The sequence below is a fragment of the Bufo bufo genome, chromosome 9 (genome assembly GCF_905171765.1).
Source record: "Bufo bufo chromosome 9, aBufBuf1.1, whole genome shotgun sequence".
NCBI lineage: Eukaryota > Metazoa > Chordata > Amphibia > Anura > Bufonidae > Bufo > Bufo bufo.
This window is the reverse complement of record NC_053397.1, coordinates 182231501-182245917: the sequence shown is the minus strand read 5'-3', so window position 1 is coordinate 182245917 and position 14417 is coordinate 182231501. Positions and strand designations below refer to the sequence as shown.

Genomic DNA, 14417 nt, shown 5'->3' with positions numbered 1-14417 from the left:
AGATCCTGGACAAACCCTTTGATGACACAGGTCAGGTGAACTTGTTCCCCCACAGATTACATCTGGTCGGTGAGGGTCTGGCAGGACAATAAAATAAAAAATCTTGGAGCAAAAATGAACAAAAAAGGAACCCCACCACCACCAATAAAGAAAATATTTCAAAAACGTTTTCCGTTGGTGGTCATTGTGTACTGATTTCCTCGCACTCAACGCACACACAGATACGTGTAAAGCTGAAGAATCTTTTGAGCGTTTGGCCTCTTCTGACTCTGAGAATTTCTATTTTACGACTCTCTGTATAATTTTAATGCTTCCTCTAAAGTTTTGTGACTTGATTTGGGAAAAGGCAATTATCTTGTATTGGATAATAATATGTAAAATGCAGCACAAAACAGAAAACGGGCTGTCACATTCTGCATCGCGGTAGCTTCAGAGACGAGCGCGGCAGAGAACGATGCGGTTTGTCGCACGGGATTCCTGTAATGATTTATAATGTCCATGTATTTCCTCTGTAGCCTAAATATCACCCGGGTATAATTGGTGATTATATTGGGGACGGTCTGCGGGAATGACATCGTTCTAACATGTCATATTCTCCAGTATTTATCCGTTTACCCAGTTGGCCTCCATTTTGAGATTTTTGGATAATCGATCAGGACACTCATGGGGAATTCTGAAGCCTTCAAAACAATATACTTCTTCAGTTGTGTTTGACTACTTCACAGGCCCGGAGATTTCATTACTTGAGGGTATGACATCACTGTTCTTCACCGTATATAAGCGATGTCATAACTACTCACTGAATACAATCATATGAAGGGTTCATCTTATTCGGCTTGTGCTCTATTATTTTTTTTGAACATTAGATATTTATTGTTAGATAAGGGGAAAAAAATCCAACATTTTACAATATGGTTCTGACACGCAGGTCAGGGCGGCTCGTGCTCTTTGATGACAACCTGTTTGGCAGCACAATGTAAAATGTAAAAAGTATTCACACTTTATATTTCGTCGTTATTGCTATTCTTTATGAATTCTAGGAATGAATTATAATATTTTTTTTGTTTTCTGTTTTTTTTCTAGTGAAAAAGAAAAGAAATTGGCACAAACATGACACGGGACAGGCTACAGACGTCAAACCAGTTCAAAATGGCAGTCAGGTCTTCATCAAAGAGCTCCGGAGTCGAACCTTCCCAAGGTAAAGATGGGGTCACTTATCGATAAGCCTGTGTCGCCGCAACAACAAAAAAAATTCAGATGAAGAGCGGATGGTGGTCCTGACATTTTGTCAAATAGCCTACAATAGAATCGAAAAATTACAACATGGACTAGTGTTAGTAACCATGGACTAGTGTTAGCCTTAAAGGGGTATTTTCGAGATGTTAATACTGATGTCCTATCCTCTGTATAGGTCATCAGTATCTAATAGCTGGGGGTCCACCACCTGGGACCCGATCAGCTGTTTGAGAAGACACCGGCGTTCACATTAGCTCTGCGGCTTTTTCGCGGCTTTTTCGCAGCTTTCCCTAGGCCAAGTGACGACACGTTCATCGGTCATATGTCCCAGGTGCATTCAAGTGAATGGGGATGAGCTGCGATACCAAGCACAGCCACTATACAATGTACGGCGCTGTGCTTGGTGCGCACGGAGAAGGCCGCGGTTTCTCACAGGAGCACCTGTGTCTTTTCAGACAGCTGATCGGCAGGGAATCCCGGGTGTCGAACCCCACTGATCAGATACTGATAACCTATTCAGAGGATAGGTCATCAGTATTAACATCTCGGAAAACCCTTTTAATCCTTACCAGTGGGACGTTTCAGCAATCTAATGTCTATGAACAGTCAGTCACTGTGGAGGTTTTGACCTTGGGGAAGGTGAAAAAAATCCCCATTAAAAAGGGACTCGCTGTCTGTTTTTCCTGGCCGTTCTGCAACTACGTGTGCGTCCATTTTCTGGCTGTTTGTCTGTTTTTAATGGCCGTTTGGAAATAATTTTTCATGATCGCATTTAACAGATGAATTTTATTGTAAAACGGTACCTTTATATGCTTTTGTGGACTTGTAAAACTGCCAAAAACGAACTTTGATGCATATGTAAATGAGGGCTCGCAAGTGCCCAGGGGCGGCGTCCACCGCATTGGTGCCCACTGGCAGCTCTGCCTCTTCGGCTCTTATCCCCGTCCAGCCTCTTCCTCTGCCCGCCCATCTGTTTTCTCGCCCCCTCAGCGAGATCCCGCGCCTGCTCGCTGACTTCCTTGGCCGGGGCATGCGCACTGCGATGCCCATTGCTGGCACGGCATCGCAGTAGCTTATGTGCATGCGCCGGCTATCAGCGCGGAAACTGCAGAAACAGCGCGGAAACTGCACAAAACCATATAAAGGTACCGTTTTAATCATCGGTGTTGCGGCTACAGCGCTATGGGAACTGTTAAAAAGGGGTAAATGTGCTGACAGACTCCCTTTAAGAACGGGCCCATTGATTTCTGTGGGGTCCATCTGTTTGCGAAAACAGCCAAAAACAGGATATGTTCTATTTTTTGACGGCCGCTGTTCACTGGCTTTAGAAAAACAGCCATATAAATAGCCTTGAATACTTTGATTGCTTCTAAAAACAGTTGTAGCCTTGGAGTTTTTTTTTCTGCTATCTGTTTTATCCTCATGACCCTTAGAAATTGTCCATATTATCTTCCAGCTTCACCCGTTACACTGTGCATTATGCTTAAAGGCCCTGTGTTCCCCGGTTTGAATGGAGCAGAGGTTTCGGACGCGCTGCATTCAGCTCTATAGCCGCCGAGTACAAGGGGTCGATGGAGCTGAATGGAGTGGCAGCTCGCAGGTGTGACTGCCGCTCCATCCAAATGCGGGAACATGGGGTCTCTTTCTCGTGATTGGCGGGGCACCCAGCAGTCCGGCTGATCAGAAAATGTGATTAGCATCTCATGTTATTAGCCGACGTAGCTTTTTTATCAGCCAGCGTGAAACAGAAGTTCAGGGGGGTTTTTGATCAAAGAAAAAAAAAAAAAAAGTCAAACCATTAGTTCCATTGCTTATATTGTGCTAATCCAATAACTGTATAACCAGTCATTGGGGGAGATTTACTTTGCTGAATGCAGCAGAATTATGTCTCAATTTTCGCCCAAAAACTGGATTGCATGACTTGTGGCAGATTTACGGCTCATATAGACGACCGTATGAATGAGTCCGCATCCATTCTGCAATTTTGCAGTGTGCTGTACGCATCCGTAGTTCCGTTTCGCGGCCCTGCAAAAAGGATAGAGCATGTCCTATTCTTGTCCGCAATCCGCTGACAAGAATAGGCATTTCTATCATAGTGCCAGCCATGTGCGCTCCACAAAATGCGGACTGCACACGGCCAGTATCAGCAGGTCCGCAAAACAGCCGTCTGAATGAGCCCTTATTTTGTGTTTTCGATGCTTTTTGCGCCTCATTGGACAGTTTTAAAAAGTGTCCAGAAACGGGGGAATGGCTTAAAGGGGTTGTCTCATCATAGACAATAGGGGCATATCGCTAGGATATGCCCCTATTGTCTTATAGGTGTGGGTCCCGCACCTATATAGAGAACGGAGCCTCGAAAGCAAAGGAGGCTATTTATGTCAAGCCTATAGAAGTGAATGGGAGAGGTGGTCGTTCATGCGTGGTGTGCTCCCATTCCCTTCTATGGGGAGCTGGCTTGGTGGTGGCCAGACCGGAGTCCTCCAGCCAACACCTTGCGGGGCTCCGTTCCCCACCGCTGGGACCCGCACCTATAAGACAATGGGGGCATATCCCTTTAAATGTGCCAAATTGCGCTGATATTTTCACAAAATATTGGTCTCAGGCAGGGATGCCCAACCTGAGGCTCTCCAGCTGTTGCAAAACTACAACTCCCAGCATGCCCGGACTGCCTACAGCTATCAGCTTACAGAAGGGCATGGTGGGAGTTGTAGTTTTGCAACAGCTGGAGGGCCGCAGGTTGAGCATCCCTGGTCTAAGGTAAGCCGACCAAGAAGTGTCAGATCTGTCGCGCAAGATGTGCCACATTGATCATGGTCTAGTTTTAAGCTGTCAAAATGTAAGACAGTAATAATCAACTCCCCGTGCCTTCCTATTACATCCAGATGTTACAGGGGTTGTGTCATCTAGCATTGGTGGTTTATCGCTAGGATCTGTTATATTCTTGCAAACCTATAGCCCATAATACATGGGATAGATGGAAAAAAGTAGGACGTGATTTAAAATCCTTCCAGACTGCACACAGTTTGTAGTCTGTGACCATGGAGGCCCATAGGAATGCATGCGAGCTGTATACGGTGGCATATTTTAACCAAATACAATTTGCAGAGTTGCTTTTTTATTCTAAATGTATTGTATTAAAGGGCGAGGTAAAGGACTCCTTGGCACTACCGCCTGTACCACATTGCCTCTGTGGTGTATGGTGCAGTATTTTTTCTAGTATTATTTCCTAAACGTAAATCAAGTTCGCTAGTCTTATAAAGGTTCTAATACTGGTTACAAGGAGTTATCCAAGCTCCTGATATTGATGACCTATTCTCAGGATAGGTCGTGAAAATCCAATCAGTGAGGGTCCGACAACCCGCATCCCCACCGATCTGCAGCCCCTACACTTTGAGCGGAGCCGTGCTTCCTGCTCCATTCAACACGCTGGTATCAGCGGCTGCAGGGAACAGCTGATCGATGGGGGTTTGCGGGTTGTCGGACCCTCGTTGATTGGACAGTTCATTACGATCAGGAGCCTGGAAAACCCCTTTAATCCCTCGTCATTTGTACTGAGCTAAAAGACAAAGAAAGAAACAAGAACGATTGAAAACAAATCCTGCACCGAAGAATTTGCAGCTGTGTCTCACTTATATCATCTCTCATCTGCGGGAAAGGGTTTCCATCCAAGGTGTGAAATCTGAAGTGGATCTGAAAATGGTTTAGATTTACATCAACAGGTAAAAGGGAAAAGAGCTAATTTTACACTTGTCTACTTGATTTTTTAAGTGCGGGAAGTTCCTGAACCAGCGCACGAGGTCCTTCTTCTGCCGCAAGACTCGATAGGGCCCTCGTCAATCGTGTTCTGTTGGTTCTTCGCGTCATATATTCCTTTAAGGAGAAATGTCTTATTAACACAGGTTATTTATGAAGGAAAAATGTAGAAGGTTTCCAGAACAGGAGTAAAATAAATAAAATATGGGTATACTGTGCCAGTCGGACTGTACGGTTGCCAGCTACATGCCCTTGTGGGATTGGTAGAACGTCATCCAGGAAAATGACATTTCCAGTCTTTTGTACCACTTACAATATAAAGCTCTGTGTCTGCAAAGTTTGCGGCACTGCGAGCATTTACCGAGGCCTTTCCTAAGGAAACGGCTACACTGCTCAGAGAATAAAGGTGGATTTAGACTGCTCAATTCTCGGGCAGATTGCCGAGAACGACCGTTCCTGCGAATGCTCGTTTCCGACAATCTGTCCATCCAAATGTCCTGCTCCTCACCCAATGAACAAGCTTTTTGCAGGTACATCAATCATCGTTTCTGGGCAACAGTTCGTCGTGCTGTCTAAACAGAGATCTGCTGCTCAGAAGCAGTGATTCGCTACGGGTACCAGAGATGGCAAAAGCAATTCATCGTCCTCATACCGTGAAGGAGATTGCAGCATGTGAATACAAGCAGATGACTGTCGGAACGCTGCCTTCCCGTCAATCGGCTGTAACGTCGTGCGGTGTAAACCCGCCTTAAGCCGCGTGACGCTTGTTTTATAGACTAAGGGCCGGTAACCTCGAAAAGAGTTCTTCTATACTTACTTGTGCTTAAAGGGGTTGTTTCGCTTCAGCAAATGACATGTAGAGAAAGTTAAAGTAGCACTCCCACAAAACTTTTAATTCTCTGACCTGTTAGAAAGGTAGATAATATAAATTGTAGTGAAGGTAATCTTTTCACCAGTGACTGTATTTGTGAGTTATAACCTCCCTTCTGATCCTCAGCTGTGTCATGTGATCTGACCTCCAACTGACGCAGAACACAAAGTCAGTTACTTCTGTATTTATTCCTATGAGACTGACATTGAAGCTCCCACAGGAATACATAGAGAAACAGGCTTCCTGTCCACATGTATGATGCTGTGTCAGTTGAAGAGTCAGAGTGTTGGTCACATGACACAGCTGAGGATCAGAAGGGAGGTTATAACTCACAAATATAGTCACAGGTAAGAAGATTTCCTTCACTACAGTTTACATCATCTACCTTTCTAACAGGTCAGATAATAAAAAAATATTGTGGGAGTGGCGATGGCATTTATCAAGTAGAGTTAAAGTATTGTCATCACTCCTAACAATACCCAAAGACTGGACTGGAGTGGCGGGATATTGCTGTTCAGTACTGGCGTTTCTAGTGTAGGGTGGTTTCATACATTGGTTTTCAGTGAGGTTTTTGTGCTCTTTTTGAGGTTTTCCCGACATCTGCTTTTGTGGTAAAAGCGCCATCTCCAGATGTTCTCTGACAGTCCATGATAAATATGAAATGCAGGACACAAGTGTAAGGCCTCGCGCGCATGACCGTAGGTTTGGTCGGCATCCACATATTCTGTGAATTGGATGCGGACCCGTTCATTACAGCGGAGCCACAAAAGATGCAGACAGCGCACTGGATGGAATGGAAAGCTAAACGGTGATGTGAACGCAGCCTTATTTTTTGCTACTGACATTTTTGGTAATTCAATGATATTTTTTGGAAGCATTTAGTTTAAAAGCGCAACATGCTGAACGCTTTGGCATTTTTTTTTTTCTGGCATTTTAACAAAATACCAGAAAGGGAATAACACAGCAGAAAAAAAATGGGTGTTCACACAGTCGTTTCGGAAAAAAGCCAATGAAGAACCACCTGCTGTATGGAAGTAAACACTAGAGGCTTCTGTGGTGTCTTCTCAGTGAGCCAAAAGCGCCCGAGCAAATTTTTGTGTGTCTAGGCGACCCTCACAACCATTTGATGCTGACAATTTTATTCTGTTCCGCTCAGGGGGTGAGTTCACCATGTCTTACTACACATCGCTGTAGGGCGTCTTAGGACTTGCTACTTCCTACTCTTTTTATTACATTTCTTCTTGGTTTTAAGTAGGGAAACACAGGCGTTTAGGGTCAGTTCACACGGTGCTGAAAGTTCTGCTAATGTCTCGTTCATCTAAATGGGGGTTTGCAGAAATCAATGGACGAAAAAAATAAAATAAAAAAAAAAAAAATAATTGGTGATCCTCAGAAAATACGTAAGTGCACTTCTACACCTGAGTGCCGACACCTGCCTTCCTTATTCTGTAATTCCGCAGTCTGTTGTCAGCGGCCAGTCGCTGTCTTCTTGATGAGATTCAACCCTCATTCAACTCGTGTCTTCTCTGTGCGCGCTTGTGAGTGCAGCATGGGGATTGTGAAGAGCCGCCATCTGACCACAGATGTCTTCCTGGCAGGAGGGTCTGGCAGGCCTTCTGAAAAGGAAGTGGCTCTGCTCTCATCTGCCCGCCCGACCGGAAAGGAATTGCTTTGAAACGTTTGGCTCGGGTGGTAAGCAGAGCTGTAAGATGGGAAAAGTGCGAAAGCGGACATCAGGAATTCAGTCTGTGATATTAGGGGTTACACATCAAATCGTTACTGTTGGACGTAAGAACCTGCTTGATGGGTTATTATTAGTGTTGAGCGAACTTCTGTTTTAAGTTCGGCGTCTAAAGTTCGGCTTCCGGTTAGCGAAGAATCCCGATATGGATTCCGAATTCCGTTGTGGTCCGTGGTAGCGGAATCAATAATGGCCGATTATTGATTCCGCTACCACGGACCACAACGGAATTCGGAATCCATATCGGGATCCTCCGCCAACCGGAAGCCGAACTTAAAACAGAAGTTCGCTCAACACTAGTTATTATTTATCATTATTAGGGTTCACATCACGTTTTTCCAGTCCGTTTAACTTATAAAAAAAAAAAAGTATGCATTAAACGGATGCATCAGACGGATGCCATACTGTGACATCCGTTCCCCATAGAGTTCCATTGTAAAAAAAAAAAAAAAAAAAAATTTTTTTTACAGGACTGTGCAGTAGGGATGAGCGAAACTTCTTTTTTTAATACTAGTATTAGAATGTGTTGGCTCCGATGAGCAGAAGGCATTACCTCGCAAAGTCTTGCGAGACTTCGGGTAATAGCGTCATAAATTGATTTCTACTGTAAAAAAACATTTCCCGAACTCGGGGGTTCGGTTCTAAGGTACCACTTGGAACTGAACCCGAGTTCGGGAAATGTTTTTTTACGGTAGAAATCAATTTATGAAGTTATTACGCGAAGTCTCGCGCCTGGTATTGTAGCTTCCCTAAAGGGAACCTGTCACCTAGATAGCGCATATTAAACCGCCAGCTTTACCTTCTAGAAGTCTGTACATTGATTCCAAAGTTGTTCTTGTCCTTGGTGTCAGATGCTCCTAATGCCAGGAAAAAGACTTTTATTATATAAATTAGGGTCTTAAAGTCAAGGGGGCAGCGCCTCTCATGCTTGAAGTCAAGCTCTCTGCCCCCCCTTTTCTCGCACCTTAGCGTTTGATCGCTGGAAGTTGTAATTCCTATCATGTCGGACGCAAGATCTAAATCTCACGCAGACGCAGTATCACCGTCATCCCTGTGTGCACCACTAAACATTCACGCGCGCAAGATGTAGACGCGCGTGAATATTTAGAGGCGTTCCTGTGCTTTGAGACACTAAAAACGACAGTGTGAAAGCCGCCTTACCATGGATTACTTGGCTTCATAGTTAGCAAATGTAATGTATTTTCATTCATGTTTTTGCTAATTGAAAACTGTGTGAATGTAGCCTTAAGCAGCGGTTTTTAGACACAAAAATCAGTGCAGAAAAAAGTACGTAATCAGTGCCACACCTGTCCATGGGTGGTGTCAGGTATGGCATCTCACCTCCATTGTAGTTTATTGAGCTGAGGTGCAAGCCATGAACGAGAGCAGCCATGTTTTTCTAATCCTGGACAATCCATATTTTAGTTTTCTTTTTTTCTGTTTCATTTTTGCACATAACAGTAATTCTGTACCTGATGGTAAATAAAGGGGTTCCCTCACTTCAGCAAATGGCATTTATCATGTAGAGAAAGTTAATACAAGGCACTTACTAGTGTATTGTGATTGTCCATGTTGCTTCCTTTGCTGGATGGATTCAATTTTTTCGTCACATTATACACTGCTCGTTTCCATGGTTCCGACCACCCTGCAGTCAGTCAGCGGTGGTCGTGCTTGCACACTATAGGAAAAAGCGCCGGCCTCTCTGGTGACCAGGACCATGGAAGTGCGCATAGGCACCCATGCGCAGCGGACACAGTCACTGGATTGCAGCGGTGGCCGTAACCCCTGGATATGAGCAGTTGTGATGAAAAATGAATCCAGCCAGCAAAGGAAGCAATATGGACAATCACAATACATTAGTAAGTGCCTGGTATTAACTTTCTCTACATGATAAATGCTATTTGGTAAAGTGAGACAAACCCCTTTAATTACCATCAGAAACTGTGTGTGTTAAAAGGAAACATAAACAAAGAATAAAATAAAAATGGAAACCTCCAGATCTGATTAACCTACAATAATGATAGAACCTGCTGAGTATTATGTTAGGCTCTTAGTGTTATTTGGTGATTGTTTCTGCCTTTGTATTTTAGGCTACTTTCACGCTAGCGTTTGGCTTTCTGTTTGTGAGATCCGTTCAGGGCTCTCGCACGCGGTCCAAAACGGATCAGTTTTGCCCCAATGCATTCTGAATGGAAAAGGATCCGCTCAGAATGCATCAGTTCGCCTCCGATCAGTCTCCATTCCGCTCTGGAGGCGGACACCAAAACACTGCCTGCAGCGGGTTTTTTTCCCCCGCCATGTAGTGCGGAGCAAGACGGATCCGTCCTGGCACACAGTGTAAGTCAACGGGGACGGATCCGTTTTCTCTGACACAATAGAAAACGGATCCGTCCCCCATTGACTTTCAATGGTGTTCATGACGGATCCGTCATGGCTATAGAAGACATAATACAATCGGATCCGTTTATGACGGATGCATGCGGTTGTATTATTTTAACGGAAGCAGATGACGGATCCGCAAAAAACATTATTGTGAAAGTAGCCCATTAGATTTGTGCCCTTTTCACATTCTTTATTTGAGGCGTTCCTTGTATATTTTATGGTGATTGTAATGAAAGGCTGTCGGTGCGGTAATGTGACTTCACAGGGGCGATCACAGGATATTTCGGGAAGCGCTCCCTCCTCCTCGTGTTTAGTCAGAAAACCAAATCTCCCATACTGCATGAAATGTAAACAAACAGGCGTCCAGTGGAAGGACTGGATAGCGCCACCTGCTGGCAGATCGCAACAAGACATGCATGCTGGAGACTGTCGCTGTGTGCACAGCATCCTGAGCTGTGGAAACAATGGACTGGCACAACCCCGAGCCAAAGGGTGCTCCAGAATACAAGAATTCACTAAAACAGACGTCAGGGGAGCGGATAAATTCTTTTTACTACAAATATCATATAATACAACATGTAACAAACTGTTTCCAGATATCTGACATTGACAGCACATTAACGAAAACAAAAGTGCGCGCGGAGCAGTTTTAGGCCCGACGGATCTCATTGACTTTAATGTGGTCCTCTGGCTTTCCTGTCATTTTACTAGACAAAATAGCAAAAAAAGTTAGGGGTCTACCGTCTACGCAGAAGTGATGTAAAAATATAAACAATATAAATTGTACCGACCCATAGAATAGATTTTAAGTTGTAAAAAAACAAACAAAAAAACCCCCATAATAAATAATGATGAAGAAGCGCTTTAAGGAGATCATTCCAGAGGGTGCAAATCTGTTCTGAACGTGTGATGATCACACAGGTGCACGACTTGAAACCATACAGGTATCGGACCAGGAGTGGCGGCCCACGGGCAGCTGAAACCACGCCACCGTGCAAGACGCAGCTGTTTTCTATAGCCGGTTAAAGCGGTTTTTCTTTTGGATAGGTCATCAGTATAAGGCCTCATGCACACGACCGTTGTTGTGTTCCGTTCCGCAAAAAGGGGTTCCGTTGTTCCGTGATCCGTTTCCGTTTTTGTTTCCGTGTGTCTTCCTTTATTTTTGGAGGACCACCAGACATAAAGGAATGTAAGAAAAAATCTAAGTCAAGTTTGCCATGCAAATGATAGGAAAAAAACGGACGCGGATCTTGTGTGCCTCCGCGTTTTTTCACGGGCCCATTGATTTGAATGGGTCCGCAAACCGTTTTCCGTGAAAAAAATAGGACAGGTTATTATTTTTTTTGACGGACTGGAATCACGGACGCGGATGGCAAACGGTGCATCAATGGGTCGGCAGAAAATCACGAAAAACGGACACGGAATAAAACAACGGTCGTGTGCATGAGGCCTAAAAGTCTTGGAAAAACCCTTTAAAGATTGCCTGTTGTTTGCTTATTGGTGATGGCTGCACTGTTTTGTAGGTTTACCCATAAAACGGTGCGGGTGCAAGCAACGGACAATGCATTTTAAACTCTTAAAAAAAAGAAGCTTGCATGGCCACTTGGTTTTTGGCCACGTCTCTGCCGCCTGCATGCTGCCACGTCTGGTCCTTCTGTCTTTTAACAAGTTGTGCACCTGTGTGGTCATCACACAACCAGGACCACTTTGTATCCACTGGAAGCAAGCAAAGAAAGGTTTCTATTTTACGACTGCAAGCAGAGATTTTGGAATGAGTAAGGGACTCGCAAAAAAAGGATATTTGTATAACTTTGCTGGGGTATTCCCATCTCAGGCATAGGATATGCCACCAATATCCGGTGCGGGTCCCACCTCTTGGACCAGAGTGAAGGAGAGGAGACCGTGCATGCGCGCTGCGCTCTACATCGGCACCAGACTCCGTGTATCGCACACTCCGGTACCTGCGATGGCGGTGACGCCAGCGTCTGCTTATTTTGACATTTGACAATACATGAATTCTTAATGAGCTGCCGTGCGCTAAATGAATAATCCTCCACGTGGGGCTGTTCCCGTCCGTCTCCTGTCACATCTCATTTCTCAGGTCATGTAAGCCATTTTTAAATGTTTTCATATGAATCAATGAACGTGTCGTAGAGCGGCCGGTATTTTTCTTATATTATCCATATAGGAAATCAATAATTCAGAGCCTTCAAGTAACTAAATAATTAAAGGGGTTATCCCCTGAATAATGTAAATCAGACCTCATATAGTACATCAAAATCTCTTGCAAACAAACCTAGAACCAGCCCTGTGCCTCACACGGATCCAGAGATCTCCCCATTCATTGCTCCAATTGCACTGCTTTATTTTAAGCTGCCACCTCTGGAGGGTGTGCACTTTTTCAGAGGGGTGTGCCCTTTCTGCTGCAGCTGGTGGCAGTTGAAGGATGGAACTGAGAATGTGCGTCCACATCAGGAGGCTGACAGCATGAGCTGCTGTGATAAATTTGGCGCATCTTTAGACCGAGGTTTATCGCTTTGGCGACTTACGTAGCCCATTTTTGGCATAGTGAATGTGGAGGGGGTTCAGGAGCAGGGCCCTCCCCATATGCAGCCTGCAGTGACTGGGATCAGAGGTAATTCTGATACCTGTAATTTAAACCCTCAGGTGCCTCGGTCAATAGTGACTACTGCCTCTGAGTGGTTAATCTCTATGGTTCAACGATGCTAACATTTGCTCGTTCATCGGCTGATCAGCAACATATCTATGCCTCATTCACACGTCAGTGTTTGGTCAGTGATTTCCATCAGCGATTGTGAGCCAAACCCAGGTGCGGCTCTGAACACAGAACAGGGGCAGATCTTTCCCTTATACCTTCTATATGTGGAGGCTCCAGTCCTGGTTTTGGCTCACAATCACTGATGGAACACTGACGTGTGAATGATGCTTTACACAGGGCAATTATCGGGAACAAACCTTCCTAAAAAAGTGTTATTTCTTGCAGACAGCAACAGCTTGATACAACTTTTACTTCCTACTACATTCAGTGCCTTTTCTCTTGCAGCGCTGAGGACGTGGTCACCAAACTGAACGGCGGTCAATTAACAGTGGAATATTTTGAAGACACTGGGTTTACAGAACCAATTCTGGTGCCAAAGAAGGACGGTCTGGGTCTGTCTGTACCCGCTCCCACATTCTATGTCAGTGATGTTGAAAACTATGTTGGTAAGTTGTCAGTCACAAAATGCTATGTTTCTTCAGTTATTTGGTGAGGTCCCATCCTATTATACTATATTCTTTTTGGAATTAATTAATTAGTGTTAGCATCTGGAATAAAACAGTAAGTCTGTGAACCTCTAGGACAGGCATCCTCAACCTGCGGCCCTCCAGCTGTTGTAAAACTACAACTCCCACAATGCCCTGCTCTAGACTGATACCTGTAGGCTGTTCGGGCATGCTGGGAGTTGTAGTTTTGCAACAGCTGGAGGGCCGCAATTTGAGGATGCCTGCTCTAGGATGATGTCATCCTGTAATTCACAGGAAGTTAGCCACATAGGAGAGACTGATCGGCTGTCTACATAGGTGACAAGTGTTTAACCCCTTACGACCAAGCGCCATACATGTATTACGCTTGGTCTTGGGCTTCAATAAAGGTGTGATTAAAGCTCCTGTAATCTAGCAGGATCAGGTTGGGTCCCTGGCTGTCAGCGACCCTGTGGACAGGACAGAAGCGGTTTATTTCCGCTTCTGCCCTCTCCTGTGCTCAGTGCATAGTGCTCAATGAGCGCTATGCAGTGAATAGAGGAAGCGGCTACTCCTCTTCCTCTGTTGGACCTGGCGATCATGGGGCATAGGAGAGCTGCAGGGTCTCAGCAGACCTGAATCAGCCCTGCCTTGTACAAAGCTCCCACAGGGGACTGTTTTCCTCATTTGGAGGCCCCAGTTAGGCCTCTTTCACACGAGCGTGTCCGGATTAGGTCCGGATGCGTCCCGGTGCATTGCAGCAAACGCGCGCGAGTAGGTACCCAATTGCAGTCAGTTTTGACTGCGATTGCGTTCCGTTGTTCAGTTTTTATCGCGCGGGTGCAATGTGTTTTGCACGCGCGTGATAAAAAACCGACTGTGGTACCCAGACTCGAACTTCTTCACAGAAGTTCAGGTTTGGGTTCAAGGTTGTGCAGATTGTATTATTTTCCCTTATAACATGGTTATAAGGGAAAATAATAGCATTCTGAATACAGAATGCATAGTACAATAGGGCTGGAGGAAAAGGACCTTTGATGACGTCACTCCGCTCATCACATGGTTATTCACATGATCCATCACCATGGTGATTGATCATGTGATGAGCGTAGTGACGTCACCACAGGTCCTTTACCCAGGTCCTGAAGAAAGAAGACAGAAGAGATGTCGGGCTGCGCGAACAAGTGGATT

General features: G+C 44.9%; 1 protein-coding gene across 3 annotated transcripts in view; it reads left to right on the top strand.

Annotated features, from left to right (window-relative positions):
- PHF2 (PHD finger protein 2) overlaps positions 1-14417 on the top strand; it is a 245121-nt gene that overhangs the window by 150790 nt on the left and 79914 nt on the right. For all 3 annotated transcript variants that reach the window (XM_040408835.1, XM_040408833.1, XM_040408836.1), the window contains exons 3-4: positions 1084-1198; positions 13048-13208. In XM_040408835.1, the coding sequence (XP_040264769.1) occupies positions 1084-1198; positions 13048-13208 (276 nt within the window). The remainder of the gene's footprint in view (positions 1-1083; positions 1199-13047; positions 13209-14417) is intronic.